At 39.2% G+C, this 18,098-nt stretch overlaps 2 protein-coding genes across 4 annotated transcripts in view; one reads left to right on the top strand and one right to left on the bottom strand.

The window, feature by feature from the left end:
• LOC110983199 (uncharacterized) overlaps positions 1-18,098 on the top strand; it is a 45,047-nt gene that overhangs the window by 5,224 nt on the left and 21,725 nt on the right. The window contains exons 7-9 of one of the 2 annotated variants that reach the window (XM_087139263.1): positions 349-447; positions 757-867; positions 3,806-8,370. In XM_087139263.1, coding sequence (XP_086995389.1) covers positions 349-447; positions 757-867; positions 3,806-3,984 — 389 coding nt within the window. In that variant the 3' untranslated portion in view covers positions 3,985-8,370. Of the gene's footprint in view, positions 1-348; positions 448-756; positions 868-3,805; positions 8,371-18,098 lie in introns of those variants that run through there. The other variant, XM_087139264.1, reaches the window with a different exon arrangement.
• The window catches only part of LOC110983197 (uncharacterized), a 39,699-nt gene continuing 33,853 nt past the window's right edge, over positions 12,253-18,098 (bottom strand). For both annotated transcript variants that reach the window (XM_022242253.2, XM_087139255.1), the window contains one exon: positions 12,253-14,795. In XM_022242253.2, coding sequence (XP_022097945.2) covers positions 14,740-14,795 — 56 coding nt within the window. In that variant the 3' untranslated portion in view covers positions 12,253-14,739. The remainder of the gene's footprint in view (positions 14,796-18,098) is intronic.

Raw genomic sequence — 18,098 nt, forward strand, 5'->3', positions numbered from 1 at the left:
AGAATTTGGAAAAAACTGCTCTGACAGATGACAACCACTTGAAAGGCTGTCAAATTCTGACAGATGGATCATAGACGGTTATTACTAACGAGCATTTGAGGTTCACAAATTTTGGATGTCCAAATCTGAATTTAAATTAGTTCAGATTTTGCATTTTGCTTGGTTTGCGTCAGACTGTTGTTTGATTGATGGTGGTCAGAAAAGCAATTTGTATTGGCTTGTGTGGAAGTTCTGTTACACCCTGTGCAGTCTGTGAAATTATTTCTGTTACCGAAGGGTTTCCGAGAAGCACGTAAGTTAACAGGAAGAAACACGTTTTGGGCATCATTTTTTGTTTGCTCATTCCAGTGAGGCAGTTTCTAGAAGGCATCGGCAAAACCCTATTTTTCCGGTCAGGCATGGAGCCTCTTATCCTGACACCTGAGCAGATAAACTCCAGAAAACTTGGTAACTCTTTATTTTTATATCTTAAGGCATTCTTCTGTCTTGCTCATTTTTTTCCCTTCAGCTTGTGGTTAACTTCCATATCTTTAAACAAATCACCGATCTCATGTTACTTAAAGATTTGCATACCTGTTCATCGGTATTATTTCAATTTTGTCTAAATTTCCTCATGAGTTAGATTCCTAGTGCAGTTTCTTTACCTGCAATTTGTAATTGCGTGAAGAGTGTCCATCCAAACCACACTTTCATAGTTGCGTTTTCTTGTAGTTTATTGATGTGGCCTGAAGCCATTTGATGTCTTGTGAATCCTAGCACGCAGGCAGCAGTTATTACGACAACATGGCATGCTGGGAATTCCAGATCGGGGTATGCCTCACCTAGGTCACAGCGGAAACTTGACACCACCTCAAGATGATGAATGTGGTAAGTCAAACATGTCATAGATGTTACAGTGTTTTGACATACGTACTGTATTTGTTCACTCTTTGTCTCAGAACGCCATCCATATTGGATGACCTATACATGTAGCCGCCGTTCATATTGAAATTCTGCCAGAGTTTTAATTTGGTATCATGCATACCTTTAGATTTATAGATAAAGAAATCTGAAACAGTTAAGCAGTCTCATGCATTGGTCATTTTCATATTTCTTGGTCAAAGTATGGCTTTTCAATGTGTCATCACCTATCTCAGGGACTGTCTCTCCTGCCAGAGAGTCAAACATCAGGGACAGTTTGTGAATAAACGTACGTTTGTCTGTTGTGTCAGAACAGTTGTCAGCAGGTGTTGGGCTCAGATGAACCACAATTCAAAATGCTTCAATTTTTTTACGAAACATACATGTAATGCAGAACCATGGAATGTCCATGGAATCCTGCTTTCTAATTTCCATCTTAGGTCAACACACTCAGTGAATCTGTTCTGAGGTACTGTAACATGTTTGTATGCCATGGCAATTCGGGTGCCATTTGAATACACCATCTGTTGGGTGTATTCCTCCTTACGAATGCATTTTAATGACAGGTTAGCGTGCATGAAATTGTAGGTGGTTAAGAACTCAGTGTACTGTTTTTGGGGCAGGGCTTGACTTGCAGAGGCCAGAGCATGTGCGCCCTATGTTTTCCCTCTAGTCTAGAATGTTCAGTAGTTCCCTCTGTCTGTCCTGAGCGGGAACAAGAGAGGGCGTGTTTTCACACAGAAATGACGGTCCTTTGGTGAGAGGGCACTCACCATGCCCATGCACAGGTTTATGTATATTTAGTACAGAACATGCTTAGCCTGTGCGACCAGTTTCTCTTTGAATAAACAGTCTTTGCATGTGTGCTGGGCATGTGTAAGAACCTTGTTGCAAAACTTCCCCGCAGCATGTCTCTTCTTTGCCAGTGAGGGCGTGCTTCAGTTCAGGGTAGATAGTGCTGCTGCAGAGCACAGTGTGTCCAGTGGTTTCGTGTGGAAAAAAAAATTGCATTCATAAATTCAACAGATAAATATCATCTGATGGTTAGCGTTAGCTTTGAAAATCATTCTGTTTTGTGAAAGAATTTGTCACAGGTTTCCCAAAACACTTCATGAAGAATTTTATATCAAGACATCCATGCACAGTCCATAACATGTTTCACAGTATTAGAATAAGGCTAGTGAAAAATCGTGTCTTGTGGAGAGCAGCCATCTTAAATCTTCCCGGTCCTTGTTTTTGTTCCATAGGGATACACATGAGTAGACCTAGGATTTTTATGTACATGTACATCCCCATAACAAAAGCACTGACCAGGAAGACGGTCGCTTAGCATCACCTCCGTTCCTGTTGATTGCATACTTTGTCACAACAGATCGAAGGCTGTGATGACAAACCTATTTAGAATGCAGTCTTTGGCTGGCCCATAACAGATTTTGAATTTTTTTTTATCCCCATAGTTTATTATTCCAAACTCTCTCTCCAAAATCAGGCCAAAGTGGCGTGAATGTTGTCACGTAACACTTCTGACAGCACAGATTTGCTGCAGCTCTCATGGAAAACTATAGCTCTGTGATTATAGTTCATGTTCGATTGGACGTTAAATTAAAGTTGTGATTGAGGATCCTAAGTGGTTGGGGCTTGGTATTAGTTGGGAGTCATTTTCAGTACTGTCCTACATATCAAAACAGTTTAGACAGCTTTGGCCTGGTGTTATTGTAGCAGAGAGAGAGTCACATGTTGAGGACTTATGACCTGAATGAGTTTCTGTTTATGAATTGTATTCATTATCATGTTACTTATAGTTGTTCCCAATATTTGTTTTGAGTTTCAAACCTGTTGAAAGACAAAATCCAGATGACCACCATCCATTTTTTTTTTCATTTGTCATCAGTTGCTTTTTTTCCCTTGTTCATTTCTGTTCAGTTTTGTTTGCATGAACTAATGAAAATGTGTAGTTTTCATTTCCATCTTTTTGATTACTGATTTCTCTCTAGGGTGTCATCTGACAAATTTCAGCTTACAGAGTTTCACCATAATGTATATTGTTTCAGCCACTTTCTCTGTTTTTGTAAACATTTGCTTGTTGGCAACAGTCATGAATTTAACTGGAACCCTGGGTCTCTTTGCAAGTCTCTTTCAGGATTCTTGGAAATTCAGAACATTTATGAAGTTTGCAGTAGTTTTCAGGTTTAGGGGAACATTACATGTATGCTAAAACTGCACATTCATGTTTTGTTGGAATAATTTCAGGACCAAAGAAATGTATTACTTAATGTGCTAAGTTTATTTGGCAGAATTGAATAAAGCCATCAACTCTGACAGAAAAGAAGTGAAAAGATGAAGGGATGTAATACTAAACATGAATTAAACCATGCCCCAAATTATGTGTCGTCAAACAATAAAGGAGGATTATTGAACCCCATCCAGTACTCTGACCGTACTGAAGCATCTGTATAAAGGCCTCCATGAGTAATAAGAATCTCTTTAGTTTGTGTTTTTTTCTTTCCTGCAAGTTCTATGTAACTTACAAATCTACATGCTCCAAAGAGTTTATACATGTAATGTTGAGACACACTGGTTGGAAATGCAGCAAGCCAGGTACTTATGATATGGAACTTTGTTCACGTGTACACCTCCCTGTGGTGTTTCAAATCCATCATCCTCTCCTGGCTCCGAAAAGAATATGTACATACACGTGAACAAAGCTTGACATCATCAGTGCAAAGGCCTTTTAATTGGTTCTCCTTACTGAAAATTGTCTTCAAACAACCCCACCCACATCCAACTTCCACATTATTAAGACCTTTTGCATGGAGTTGTGTTATTGAAATGGTTGATTTCGTCGTTCCACTCACTGTTCTTGACTAACCTTGTTTTTCTCATCACTCACACACCTGTTCCCTAGCCACTGTTGTTGACCGGGACTGTGCTATCTGCATGGACAGGCCCAGAGACTGCCTTCTCTGCCCTTGCCATCACCTGGTCACCTGCCACGACTGCGCAAAATCCTTGATGAATCGCAGGGATTTCTGCCCCATTTGTCGAAAGGAGATTACTGAGACAATCAGGGTCTATACTTCATGAATGTATTCCTGTGTGGATGCATTGTTCTAGTTAAGCACTTCTAATGAACTGGATACAGGCATGTAAACCAGTAGTTTGCCTATAAGTAGACAGTGTATGTACGTGATACCCCCCCAAAACAGAGCTAGGACCCATGAAAGCTACCATTCCTTATATTGCCCTACCCAAAACACATTTGGCATTCTAGTCGGTGTACTGGCATGCAAGCATGCTAGTGCACAGAAGTTGCTTTACTCAATTATGTGTGCTATCATATTGGTACTACCGGTATAGTACTTGTACTTGTCCAGAGTGGAATTTGAGGCAGTTCACGTTATAGTCAGGGTTCTTCAACAACTGTCTCCTGCTGAATTAATATTATCCGATAAATGTGCAGCAAGCTGTTATTTGTGAATTACTATTCGATTAAATGTGGAATATGGAACATCTGTGCTTGTTTGACTTGAGTACTGCTTGCGCAGAGCCAATCAGTAGCTGAATCTTAAATGACTGAATATGTGGGAGCAAGAAGTCAGCAGCTGACAGCTGGATTCTGTAGCTTTTAGTCATCTTTGAATGAAACCTGTAGGAATTGGGCCCTTGTCCATGCATGCAGTGATTAGATGTCTGATAAGAAGACTATACAGAGTTTGGATTAAAATTCCTGTTCCTTCTCGTTACCCTCAGGGTCTAGATCTTGAGTGTCGGCAATATGGCATACACTCTACACGTGTTTCATATTGACCCAAAAAAGATAAAGTTGAGCCTGTATTTTGGGCCTGTTTATTCAATATTATGTTCAACAACAAATATGCAAAATCTCCAAGCCTGTAAGGAGTGTTACTGGCCTATCTGCTCTGAGCTGGAACTAGAGAGGGCTTGTGTTCACAAAGCAAATATGGTCCTGTGGTGGGAACTCGCCACAAGCTAATTGCGTATAGATTCATGTGTGCTCAAATGGTGTGTGCTTGAACATGTGGGCTAGATTTCTGTTTGACTTTATGGTCATTGAGAAAGTACTACGTGCGTGCACAAGTCTGGTAAGAAAACTTCTAGCAGCCTGTCTCGTCTTTGCTGGTAAGGGTGCACTTCAACTTCAGGAAGGTGACTTGGTCAAGATAATTTCCTTGTTTTGTATTGTGTATATATTTTTCTTAGTCTATCACTGCCATTTCAACAAAGACCAGTAAAAAACTGGGGAGTATCTGAAATTTCCAAACCAACTGGCAGTCTGAAATCTACACAAGCTGGTGAACTGAGTCCAGACCAACAAAACACCCCATGGACATCGTATGAAAAAATCCTGACTTGTAATACCTTTGTACTGAATGAAGCCACCAGCGGCCATTTTACCCTGCCAAATACAAAGGCAATGGTTGGCTGACTTGCAGTAAACCGATTGCGCCTGCTAAGTCACATGCCCTACAGTGGGTATTAAATATCGACAAAAATGGCCTTCTCCAAAAGCAAATTGTTTCATGAGTGTCATTTACCAAAAATAAAGCCGTCGGTATGCATTGCACTCAGACTATTGATGTGCTGGGTACTGTACCATAAATGGGCTTTGTTGTTCGTAAACCACACTCAATACACATTTTGATATAGGGTTGATACCCACTACAGGTCACATGATTTAGTGGGTGCAATTGGTCTGCTGTAACTATGGATGCCACAAAAGAATTTGATTAACAGTTGTGAGGAAGCTTTTGTATTACCTTTGTATTTGGCACTGTAAGATCGCCACCTAGTGGCTTCAATGATCTGTGTGTTGATGAAGGGATTACGGGTCAAGATCTTTTTAAACGAAGTCCTTTCGAAAAAGCAGCTTTGCTGTAAGTTAGAAAATGTCATGATTCTGTGATGGAGCACGTGTCATTTACCACAGTACATGTAGCTCCAGGATTTGTACATTTAATCCTATTGGTTAAAAAAATGCTGGAGACTAATGTTAAACACATTACAGTATAGGCACTCTTCAAAAGCCCACTGAAACCCTGCGTCTATGTCAATCTCCACATATCCACTCCCTCCAAAAACTCATCGTTGCTTTCAAATCTTTTAACATATATATTCTCTACTCCTGAATCGTCTTAAAGTTTTATCCTGTTTGGGAGGGGTGCATGCCCAAATTTAGGTGTGTGATGGTCAGGTGTGTGTTTATTTGGAATTCTTTTGTGTGAACTTGATTTGAGTGCCTCTATACATTGTACATTCTTTTTTTATTGAATTTTTTGCCAAATAGTTATATATTATGCAATCAGAGAAAATCCTTCACATGATGAAATTTGTCGTTTTTATGTTATACATCAACTTAATGAGGATACTATGCTGTTTTCAGAACTCTAATCATTCATCATTCTAGGTTGTCTATAACTTGAGTTATGCTCTTGGGAAGTTATATAAACCGGCTGACCTCATTTTGAGAATTCAAGCTTTAAAGGTTGGAGTAAAAAATTTCATTGGCATATCACAAAATTGACGGAGAGGAAGATTGCAAATTAAAGTTGTAGTTGCATCAAAGGACAGTTATTTGAATATTACCAATTGAAATGGTGAAAAATCTCAAATTGTCAAAAATAATTTGGAGACTAATTTGCCATTAAATGCATAAATTCCAAAATAAGTTTGGCGACATCTGAAGGGTTTTCCCAGATTGCATCACATATAGATTTAAACTTCATGAAGGTAAACCCGGACCAAACTGCTTCTTTCAATATCTCATTTAGATATCGAGATATCTAAATATTCTGTTGTACATTATTGGAAAACAAGACACCTTTATTTTTAACTGAATTTTTGTGCTTAAATTGTTCTGTTCGACCAACAGTTTTATAGCCACATTTCAGGATCACCCATCATATTATGCATCTATCGTGATATTTACATATATTTAAATTTTGCATCAGCTGCTTATGCATTTTGTCTGTCAACAGAAATGTACAGTACATGTATATCTGTTTTTGTTTTGCTTAAGCAGGTTTCATTCTGCAGTTGTGTATATTGAAAGAGAGAAAAATCAAATCTATTTTGTGATGTTGGAGTACAGGTAAATGCCTGCCTTGTGCAATATATGAGTTTGTAAATATTGGTGTATTAAAATACATTTAGTAGTTCGGATTCAAGAAAACTAATACGGACGTTTCACAGTAGTGCGCCACTAAGAGTTTACAATGCATTCGCCAATCACAATGTGCGAAATCTGTTGTCCCTTTCCAAATGCGCATTGGGTCGAAAGATTTCGGGCAGCGCGTTACATACTCTTGGTGGCGCACTATTGTAAATTGCCTGTATTAGGATTGGTGTAAATAAATTTGTGATATTTATCAAAATAATTGATACACATCACCTTTAAAATGTGTTCATGTCAAGTGTAAGAAATCATTCTTAGAAGAAATCGTTTAAAACTTTGAAAAATACGTCAACTGTTCTTTGCCTTGGGCTATTTTCTTCTCAAACCTCTTACCTTTGCTACTTAATACCGGTAAATGAGCAGTACCATAACATGTACAGTTTATTTTCAAGTTTGTGTGTCAAAATGTTTTCACATGCTTGGTTTGCATGTTAAAAAAAATGAAAAAAGAAAATGGGGGGGGGCAGGCTGATATCACAGTATTTCTTCGTTTGTTGACTTACTTTCTCTAATTTTTATAATTCTGTCTTGAATTTTTACCATATACTTATACCTACACAGGGTATAGTCCTCACTGGTGGTTCCAGATGTTATGTTTTTATCAAGCATCTTCTATGCTATGGATTGCGATAGAAAAGCATCGTTCAGCAACAATTGATGTCTCTTGAATGTTTCATATTATTGTAAATGAACAATTGCTTTGTACGTGTTTGTGATATGTACATTTACTGTGTAGACCAACACTGTGGGATTGAAGACCGCAGTAGATCAGCATTGTGGAAGTGTGAATTTGTAGAGAGTTTCTGAAATATTACAGCTGCCCTAGTACCAACACTGCTTGATACGCCACGGGATAAAGTAATGCAGTATCTGGTGTGATTGAATTGTACATGTACATCAATTCGATTGTGTGGCTGAAAGAAATATCACTGTGATATATTTCATAACTAAACATAGCTTTGGCTCCATGACCTTCATGCTTCTTTCTCTTTTTCCTTCACTTTCCTTCCCCACCTGTTTTGGCCAACAGGTCTCATAGAACGATCATTCTGTATTACATTGCATTTTGTCACTGAGTATCGATTGCTTCAGATTTGTTGTCTGTAGATGCAGGCTCATCGTCCAGTAAATCACATTCTGTCATTCACTTTGAAAGGTGAGTTGTGCAGTCTAATTTAGTGTATGGATACATGTACTTTGCACAATTTAGACTCTGTAAGCTATGTCACTAATACTTAAAAGCCATGTTGTGTATAAAATGCTTGACTTTGTCCATATGTTGGTTTACATGTATTCCAGTTTTTCTGACTCCAGGAACACTGAAAGTTTCCTGTTGGCAGGAGGTTGGCTAATGTGCACAAAATAGTCACTAAATTCTGCATTATATCTGTCAACTACACAACGAATACTGAATGAGGCTATGAACCTGGACAACACAGGACGCTTTGCTCACCTGCAGCACCCTTCAGGCAAACATGCTCCACGCTAGTTCATCAGTGGCATGCAGACATAGGATTTGATCTGCTCATGTGCACGTAAAAGCCCACAGGATCTCATATGAGAATACCAGGCACATGATGGTAGTGGTGTTGAGTCGCCTTTCACCTCTGCCACCCTGGTTTGATAATCAGCTCAGGCCACATATGGATTGGGTTTTCAGTCCCTACCTGATTCCAAGGGTTTTTCCGGGATCATTCTTCTGGGGTCTCCCTTCCGCCACAAAATGAATGTTACTCTCAGGTTTCTTCAGGCTTACTAGCTACAGTGTCTAGGGCAGTTTTGAGGAAACCTTAGTTTCATTAGAAGAAAGACTAAATAATGATTGTTCCAGCTGCGTAGGAGCCTATGCAGTGATCACTGCCTTTCATTTGGTACACTTACTACATGTAGTATTTCATGAAAGCCAATTCTCTATTGTGCTTTAGCCAAACTGTAACCAAATTTGGAAGAGTTGTTTTGACTTAAGATCTGTGCTGTCTTAGGTGGTCACTACCGGTAGGCAGATGAAAACTTCATGTGATTTCCAGAGTCATACTTGAGTTGCTGATTTTGTGACACATGACTTGACTTGTAACAATCAGTTTTTTACTTGGACTTGAAAAAAATGACTTGACTTGGACCTGCATATTATGACTTGCTACCAATGCAAGTCAGAAAACTATTCAATTGAACCCATTACAGTTTTAAACTAAGCCCATCAACAGGTTGGGGACCAAACCACAATCTAGCAACGACGCCAGACGATGCATATGCCGCTCGATTGTGCAACGATGACATAAGTTTTTAACCATTTTTAGATCACGGTTTGCGGATGACATTGATCTCTTTATCGCCAAAAACTTCAATACAAATTGCTCTGATTGATTGAAGTTACAAGAAACATGCTACCCCAGATCTAAATGAAACTCTCCTTTCATTTGGTATGTCTAAAAGCAGCTCGAGGAGATTTTTCAGTTGAATCTTGCACTGGAGGTGTTGAATTTGGTGGGTAAACGAGTTCAATTCTGCCGATGAAAATGTTTATGCCAAAAAAAAGTTTTGCCAAAGTTTACTTTATACATGAAAATGTTGCCATTAACAATCTCCATCGATTCACTGTGGCAAATTGTATGTTTACCGTGGCAATTTTCCAAAATAATGATCGGAAGTAATTTTGCCATAGACTCCAACAGCAACGGCAACTATGTTGGCTGCCAGCATTTCAAATCTCGATATTTTCCCAAAATCCCCAAATTACATCATTCTCATGTGATATGATCAAAACATTGTCATTGCCACTTGAACAAGCGACATAAGCAGAAACTAGGGATGTTGTTAGATTGTGGTTTGGTCCCTGACCTGATAAACTTGCCTTTGGTGTTCTTAAAATAATCATCTTTAAGACTTAACTTGTTCGCCTCTACTTTTAACTTGTTTGCGACTATTTAATAGGTCATGCCTGCCCTGAATCACCATTATTTGTGGTGTGTTTACGATTTTCACTGTTTTTCCCAACAGGAGAGCCAATCAACAGCTTAATTTGTGTTATTCACATCAGTTCATGATTTCACTCAGCCTCGAAGGTTGAAAATTTCCGAGTATTCAAAATGCTGTGTTTAGGTGGTCGTAACATGCCTTCAAGACTTGCTAATCAATTAATTTTACAACAAAGGAAAGAGTTCATACGGACAACACTTGATCAAATATGACATGTGACTTGAATTGTGACTGGACCAAATGACTGGACTTGACTTGGACTTGCAAATAAGGACTTGTTACCACCTCTGGTGATTTTGGTCATACTTATCAGTATTCATGGACCAAAGCTTAATATACATGTGCAGACTTTTCTTTCACTATCCACCCTGAGCTGAAGTGCACCCTCACCAGCAAAAGAAAGACAAAGTTTTCCAACTGGGTTCTTGTACGAGTTCGGCATGCACGCAAAGACCACACATTCCAGACTAAAATTGTTACGCATACTCATCATGCTCTGCGTCACGCGCATAAACACGTGTGCCTATGGAGTGAGCGAGTACCAAAGGACTGTCAATTTCATTTCAAACCATGCCCTCTTTTTATTTCTGCTCAGAGCAGATAAAACAAGCAGAGTTTAACTGTGGCTAACCATTGGTACAGAATCAAAAGCATAATTTACAGTGTCTTACAAAATCTCGCGCAGCTGTCAAAATGAGTAAATAACTACTAAATCCTCTTAAAATGGTGATGACTCCCATTTCAATGCTGAAGCAAAAATGTAGATTTGAGACAGAAGACATTTCACAAAGTGTAGACTTTCCACAAACTTTTTTGCCAACTACACAAGAATGTGGTCCATATTTGATAACATAAGAAAGGTAATGGCTTGGGTCAGAGGTCCACCACAGGACAAAAGTACCCAGAACTAATTATCATTAAAACACTACAGCAGACGTAGAGATACACATGGGTGTAAATCCTGGGGGAAGGGGTATATATTATCCCCCACTTCTTGGGCCATTTAATCACCACCCCCCACATGCATACACACTTTTTTTCATGGCGAGAAAAAAATAGCTAAAATGTATTAATATTATTAAAGAAGGGAGAGTAAAAAAGCCATAATTATACTGTTCTGATGTTGGATTCTCAGGCATATATAATGCACATCACAGATTGTGTCGTATGGTGTCCTTCCCTTTTCAAATTTCCATGAAGAGGCAAGTCGTGACCCCCACCATAATTCCCCATCCTCCCAAATAAGCTTGTTGTAAGTTAGATTTGAATAAAATCCGGTACACCCAGTTCTTTAACTTCACATGAACATAGCAATTAGAATTCTACATGCAAAAGATGCCGTTGCGAATCAGGGCAAGCTTTTACATAGTTTAAGAGATGTCTCGCACTAATACACTGCTTTCAGTGCATAAGGAACCATTCCATTCCAAGGATGGTGGTTGCTATGCAAAAGCTTGCACGAGGTATAGCAACAGTGTCTTTAGGCTGGGGAATTCATATCGCTATGTTTATGTGCAATCAGTGTATCTCAGTATACCAGATGTTATTCACATTGAACTCTCAAAAGGCTTATTTCCAAGACACATTTATGCGGCTGGTGTTTGGATTGCATATGGATTGCAACTCATCAGTATTAAAAAAAGGTTTAAAAGCAGTTACTTTATATTTCTTTAAATGCTATTATTATGGTTGATTTTAAGGCTTTGTGAGGAATCCTTTTTAATTTGCTCTGCATCTGTTTTGTGGAGGGGACGCTTCACTATAGCGTGCAATATGTTGACAATGCTTCAGCTGATTTCTGCAAAATTCTCTCTTCCAAGATTGAAGTTCTTTCACTGGAAACAAGATGATTCCCCATTTTTCATCCTATTGCCGTTGAACTTTAACTGTGTTCCTGAACCAAGTCTTTCATATATACCTGCACTGTATGTTGGTCTTCACAAAATGCTTTAGAAGGGTCAGTTTTTGCACTGAAAATTTCCTAAAAATTATATGGGATCTACAGACCAGGCAAAGCTGTGGATAAATTAATAAAGTTTGGAATGTTTATGAAGCCTGTCCAGACCAACTGAAAGATATGCTGTGCACAGTGAGTGTGTACTTTTTGATGCACTGTCAAGTACGCCGTATTTACGATGTACACAATTCAGAGAAATACTAAAAGTACAAGTGGGAAATGGATGTCATGATTTCATGTTATGTTTTTATTCGCAAAGTAACCCACTAATATTCAAAGAAAAAAAAAATTCTCAATTTCACTCATCCAATGCCAGACACAATGACTAAACGGATGTCTAAACCAAAAATAGAACAAATTTTGTTTGTTTTTTTTCTTATATACAAGGCACAGAGAAACAGGTTTAATTTTTAACTGGAGGCACAAATATACAGGCTCGCCCTGTGGTTAGTGGCGCAACTGAAAAATTTGCTTTTTCTCTTTGTTCATACATCTAAGTTTTTAAGCTTCAACTGTAGACACTCCAGTTGCCAAGTTTTGTTTAGGTTGGGGGCCTTTCAAAAGGTGTTTTTCCTGGCATAAGCTGGTCTACATTTTCTTTACTAACTTGACATGTATAAATTTATAGTGTTGCAAAACTAACCACCTGCATGAACAACAATTTTGTTTTTTCAATTAAAACTCTGCTATTTAAGGCACATGAAGCTTTTAATCCCTCTTTCCCATTTCTTTTTTTGTGTGTGTGTGCACTGCGTATTTCACCTTTAAAGTTCATTCTTCAAGTTTTCTTACAATGTCATGTAATCTTAGTCATGGAAGTGAAATTACTGTATCAAAAGTTAGCTGCACTACAGTTGATAGTTATGTTATACAGTTACACAAAAATTCTCAACAGTTATAACTTCAGTAAAGTTTCTACGGATACCATTATCTATGCACTATGTTACCATGGTGAGCAATTTACAATTAGTCAGATACAATGAACGCATTAAGAAACTCCATATTTGGGTGAATAAACAAGTATAAATTTCTGATATCTACAGTTTTTAACCTGTGAACTATGATAGACAGTCACTGATGCTAAAAATGACAGTGGCAGAAAGTATATGTACTTCTACATTGAAATGAGGAAGACCTTTCAGATAGAAAATATTGCAATTCTGTAAATGGCAGGTACAGTGTATAACATTGTATAACATTGTTACAATATCTCAGTGGAAAAGTCTTTGATATAAAGGCACTATTGATAAAGTTGTTGCAAGGTATAAAAGCATTTGACTCTACAAAAGATTTAGTACTCACGAGTCACCCAGCAAATTTAAAATGTCAACTTTTGCATTTCATTTAACTAGACAAAACTGCATACATTGGAGTTTACTCCATTATTTGGTTGAAAAGAGTGTTTCTTTTTTTTTCCCAAAGATATTTTCATTATGTGCAACACAAATAACCAACACCACTACAGTACTTTCATTGTACACATCAACTTTTTTAGGCGTGGGCTACAGTACATTGGCTAATAACTTCAAATGAACAATAAATATTCTTAGCATTTAGCAAAGTTTAGCTTGCTTCATTGCTGTCAAACGTACATGCATACAACAAAATAAACAGCAGAAAATTAATGTTTTTTATGTTGACAAATAAGTTTGAATGATGTAAGTAATTAATATAATTGAAAAACAACACTACAAATATTTGCCATCTCTTTAATTTTGCGGTGAAACTGTAAGCTAAATCAAAGTGCTTTCAAACCGCAGGTACATTAACACCAGTGTTACGAAACATACACGTAAATCATGAAGTATATTTATACTTACAATTAAATACGACAATTACACTTAGTGATGTACTCGAAGTAGCACATCTGACAAGTTTCATTTTAATTATCAATTCACTGTTGGGGGAAAACACAAGTGCACATTACTCTTCCAAACAATTTTAATGCACGTATTACACAGTAAGTATAGTTACGTGTTATAATAGGTGAAAGTGCTAAATATTAAATGCCAGTTACATGTACAAAAAAATCACATTAAAAGTTAACCTTTCTAGTCAAGATGCTCCTCTCAAGAAACAGCAATCAGGAAAAATTTCCATAAGCTTGTCTTACAGCAGTATAAATGTACACCAATGTTCAAAACTGATTTCATATTAGTAGTTTCCAATATGCAAAGTTTTTGATCTTCCAATTTGAGTGTGATATTTAAGTTATTCATCTCATGTTTTGTCATGTGGGGAATATAACCTGTTCCATAAAACATTGATGTAAAAAATTAAACTGAACATGGATACTTAACTTTAAGAGCATGTACATGTATCAGGTAATTTCAAAGGAACTGGAAGTCACTTTTAAGTCTTCTAAAATAGCAAAATGTTCTACTTTGCTAATGTACAAAGCAGGAACAAAATCAGCAGTTAGATCTTGATGGGTTTCGTTTCAAAAACTGAACCACAAACCAGAAAACTGGGGGGGGGTGCATGCGTGCTTGGGAGGACGGGTGAGATCATGCATAATAAAAAGGCTTAGTTCATGTGGATAATTGTTAGCTGGTGTATGGCAGACACCTGCACTCACTCTGTCAATGATGACATCTGTGACACAGGGCACCACTACTCGCTGTGTTTCTGCTCAGGTGTGCCCAGTGTACTGTACAGACCCCCGGTTGTTGTCATTGTCGGCAAGTGGCTGGTGGCAGGATACTGAGTCACACTACCTTGTACTTGCACACCCATAGTTGGCAGCTGTGCCTGCATCGGTAACATCCCCTGTACAGGAAAAGGTGCATAGGGTGAGAAGTTGCCCATTGGAAGAACCCCTGGCATCTGCACACCGGGACCTTGCATCCCCACCCCAGGGGGCTGCATCCCCTGGGGTAGATAATACATTGGCTGCTGCACGGCAGGCATCATCATGTTAGGGTGAGAGTACATGAAGGGCACAGAGGGAACACGAGGGGCTGTTACATTCATAGGCCCTAAGTTTCCAGATTGGGACTGACTGGTGATTGGAAAAGATGATGGCTGCATCTGCATTTGTGTGGCCGGTAACTGAGTGGCCTGTAGCTGAGCCGCCTGCAGCTGAGTCGCCTGCATCTGTTGACGAAGGAGCTGCATCTCTTCCTGCTGATGTATGATAATTCTCTGCAGCTCTGTTGTGTCCAGCATTGTGACATTTTTAATATCAGTTGGAGTCTCCGCAACTTGTTTTGAAGACGATTCATCAACCACTCCCATCTGTGGGTGGACTTTGGGGCTCGTTCGAGGGCTTGACTGTTTTGGTTTTGCCACTGTTTTTCTTGGGTGGCTTTTGTATGGGAGGCTGTGTCTGTCAATCTCAGAGTGGGATGCCATATCTGAAAAACCAGAGTCCAAACGACCACTAAAGTGCTGTCGTCTGGGAGTTTCATCTTCAGAAAGGCCTTCCGAAGAACTTTCAGAATGCCTGTCATGATCCCCACTAACCGGTCTGCGAGCATATGCCTTCCGTTTAACCTTTCTAGTAACTCGCTGCTGAGTTGGCGATTGTTTGACTGCTTTGTCTGAATTTACTTTGTCCTTTTCATCTACATTTTTCAGAACCACACCTTGAGTCAGACTGTCTGGAGATTCTGGTCCGATTTCTGGCTGAGCATCAGATTTCTTGGGCAACCCTTCAAACATTCCCCAACTTTCATCAATGTTCGGTGTGGATTTGATATGGCGTCGGTGTTCCCTTATTTTTACTGCCTCATCATGCCCTCTTCGGTGAACTTCTGTATCATCACTGAATGTTTGAACACTTGCGGAAGGCGACTGTAATGCTTTAGTAACCTTTATTTTAGCGAGCAGGTTTCTGGTTCTTTCACGGACCTCTCTGCGACGTCTCATGTATGTTTCCTCATCTCCTAATTCTGTTCGTTTTGAGTTCTCATTTTGTACAGTAACCTGTTGCTGCATTTCCTTTTTCTTTTCAACTTCAGGTTTCACAGCAATTTCTGGTACTACAGCTTTGTTTAACTCATTCTGATCTCTGTTCTGCTCAGTTGAAATGATTGATGCTGGTGGTTCATCAAATGGGTTATCATCCAGCTCTTGCCATGCAGATTTCCCTATGTCCAAACCAACATCTTTTTCTTCAAGTTTGCTAGAGTGCTCCATTTGCTGGGAATGAAGATCAACACCTTGCAGTACTGGCATTAATGGCTGCTGTTGGTTGTCAGGGAGGTGGACTTCTGTCTCTTTAATATGAATATGCTCTATTGGTTTACCCTGGACAAGCAACTGCACTTTCTCAGATTTAGACTGTTCTTTCTCAAACTTCTCCTGACTTGCTTCAAATTCATCAGCAGCTGTACTCTTCTTCCTTGCCCGCTTTTCCTTCCAGGAACTAACACTTGCTATTATTGGATTATCATCATCTTCAACCTTCTTTTTGATGGGAACTTCCTCTTTCTTTGGTAGTCTTTCTGTCGACTTCTTCCATGTCATTGCTTTGCTCTGATACAAAACACGACCCACACCTGCAAAAGTTAGTGGTGCCTGAGATTGTGTTGGCTTCTGTGGTGACGGAAACTTGGATACTGCTTGTGCATGTGTGTTTTCCACTTCAAGCTGACTCGAGGCTTGATCCCGCTCCACTATCCCAGCCTTTTCAGGAAGAACAACTTTTCGCAGTTTTGTCTGCACTTTCAAGAACTCAAGGTTCTCTTTGTCATCTCTTTTGGTCGAGGTGATAAACTGTGATGCAATGTCCCTGTGTGTAGTGCTTTCCTCAAGAGGTTTGTTGAGGTTTTCTTTTGTTTCTGAGATCGAAGTTCTGCCAGGAATGTTTACCTTCCTCATTTTAGTCTGGGCTTGGAGGAACTCCAGATTTTCCTTATCTGAATCAGCTGAACTTTGTACAGCTTGGTGTTCTGAGATTTGCTTCCTTGGCTTATCAGACTGTTTTTGAGCACTGCCCCCAGACAACGCACCACCAAACCTATTCCGAATAACCTTCACAACACTTAATGAAGCCAGTTTTTCAAGCTCATCCTTAGCATCTGACCTTTCAAAATCAAAAGACTTTCCTTTATTTCCCCCGGATACATAATCTCTTTCTACAACCTCTTTCCACTCTACTGCACCAAATGATTTGGATCTTGACACTGCATTAAATGATTTAGACACCACATGATCACAACTTTTCTTCTTTTGCAACGAATTTGACCTGGTCAGAGGCTTGTCCGTCTTTCTATCTGTTTCATTCTGAAGTGTCTTTTCTGTATTTGCATTTTGATCTTTAAGTTTGTCAACATGGTGATCTTCAATTTTATTAGTGGCTGTTTTAATTTCAGCAAACTCAGCTGGGCTATGTTCACTTTCACCCTTTTTTGAAGTTTTAATTTCATCAGCTTCTCTCTCCACTTTTTCTTGTTTTGCCTGCTGTTCCACAGCATCTGCTTCATCTTCTGCTACCCAGGATGATCTTAATCTGTCCGAATCACTCTCTTCCTCTCTACATCTGCTAGAAGTATTGTCCAATAGGGTCTCAGTTACTTCGACAGATGAGACATTTTCACCATCATGGGGCAGTTCAACAATGCAAGTCGACTTGTCCAAAATATCGGAAGAAGATGGGTACCCTTCTTCCGCTCCATTTGAGTCATAATGACTTTCAATGTCTTTCTGCTCCTCTCTGAAAGTCTCCCCCTCAACAGTTGTTCCAGAACTTGACTTGATAGGGAAATCGACCCCCATCATCCGTGCCATGGATCTCTTGAGGATTGCTTTAATTTCAGAAGACTTCTCATGATTGGATAGAATAGCCTCCTTAGCCATTTGCCTGACTACTGAAAGGTCGGGGATCACTGGTGGCTCTCTGTGGGAGTGCCCTAAGGGCAAATCATTTTCTGAGAAAGGAATATCATCATTATCAATGTACTGTTTGAGTTTTTCTGGATCCTCAGTAGGGGTATCTTCACAGAAGAGATCTGTAGACAGTGACTGCGAGGGCTTCCGCTCTAAGGATAAAATGTTTTCTTGTGGCTCACTGCATGCTTCCACTGAAATGCTGCTAGTAGGTAGACTTGGAGAGTCTTCCATTTTTTT

The sequence above is a fragment of the Acanthaster planci genome, linkage group LG01, assembly GCF_054643075.1.
Source record: "Acanthaster planci isolate LZ-2023a linkage group LG01, COTS_SCS, whole genome shotgun sequence".
NCBI classification, from domain to species: Eukaryota; Metazoa; Echinodermata; class Asteroidea; order Valvatida; family Acanthasteridae; genus Acanthaster; species Acanthaster planci.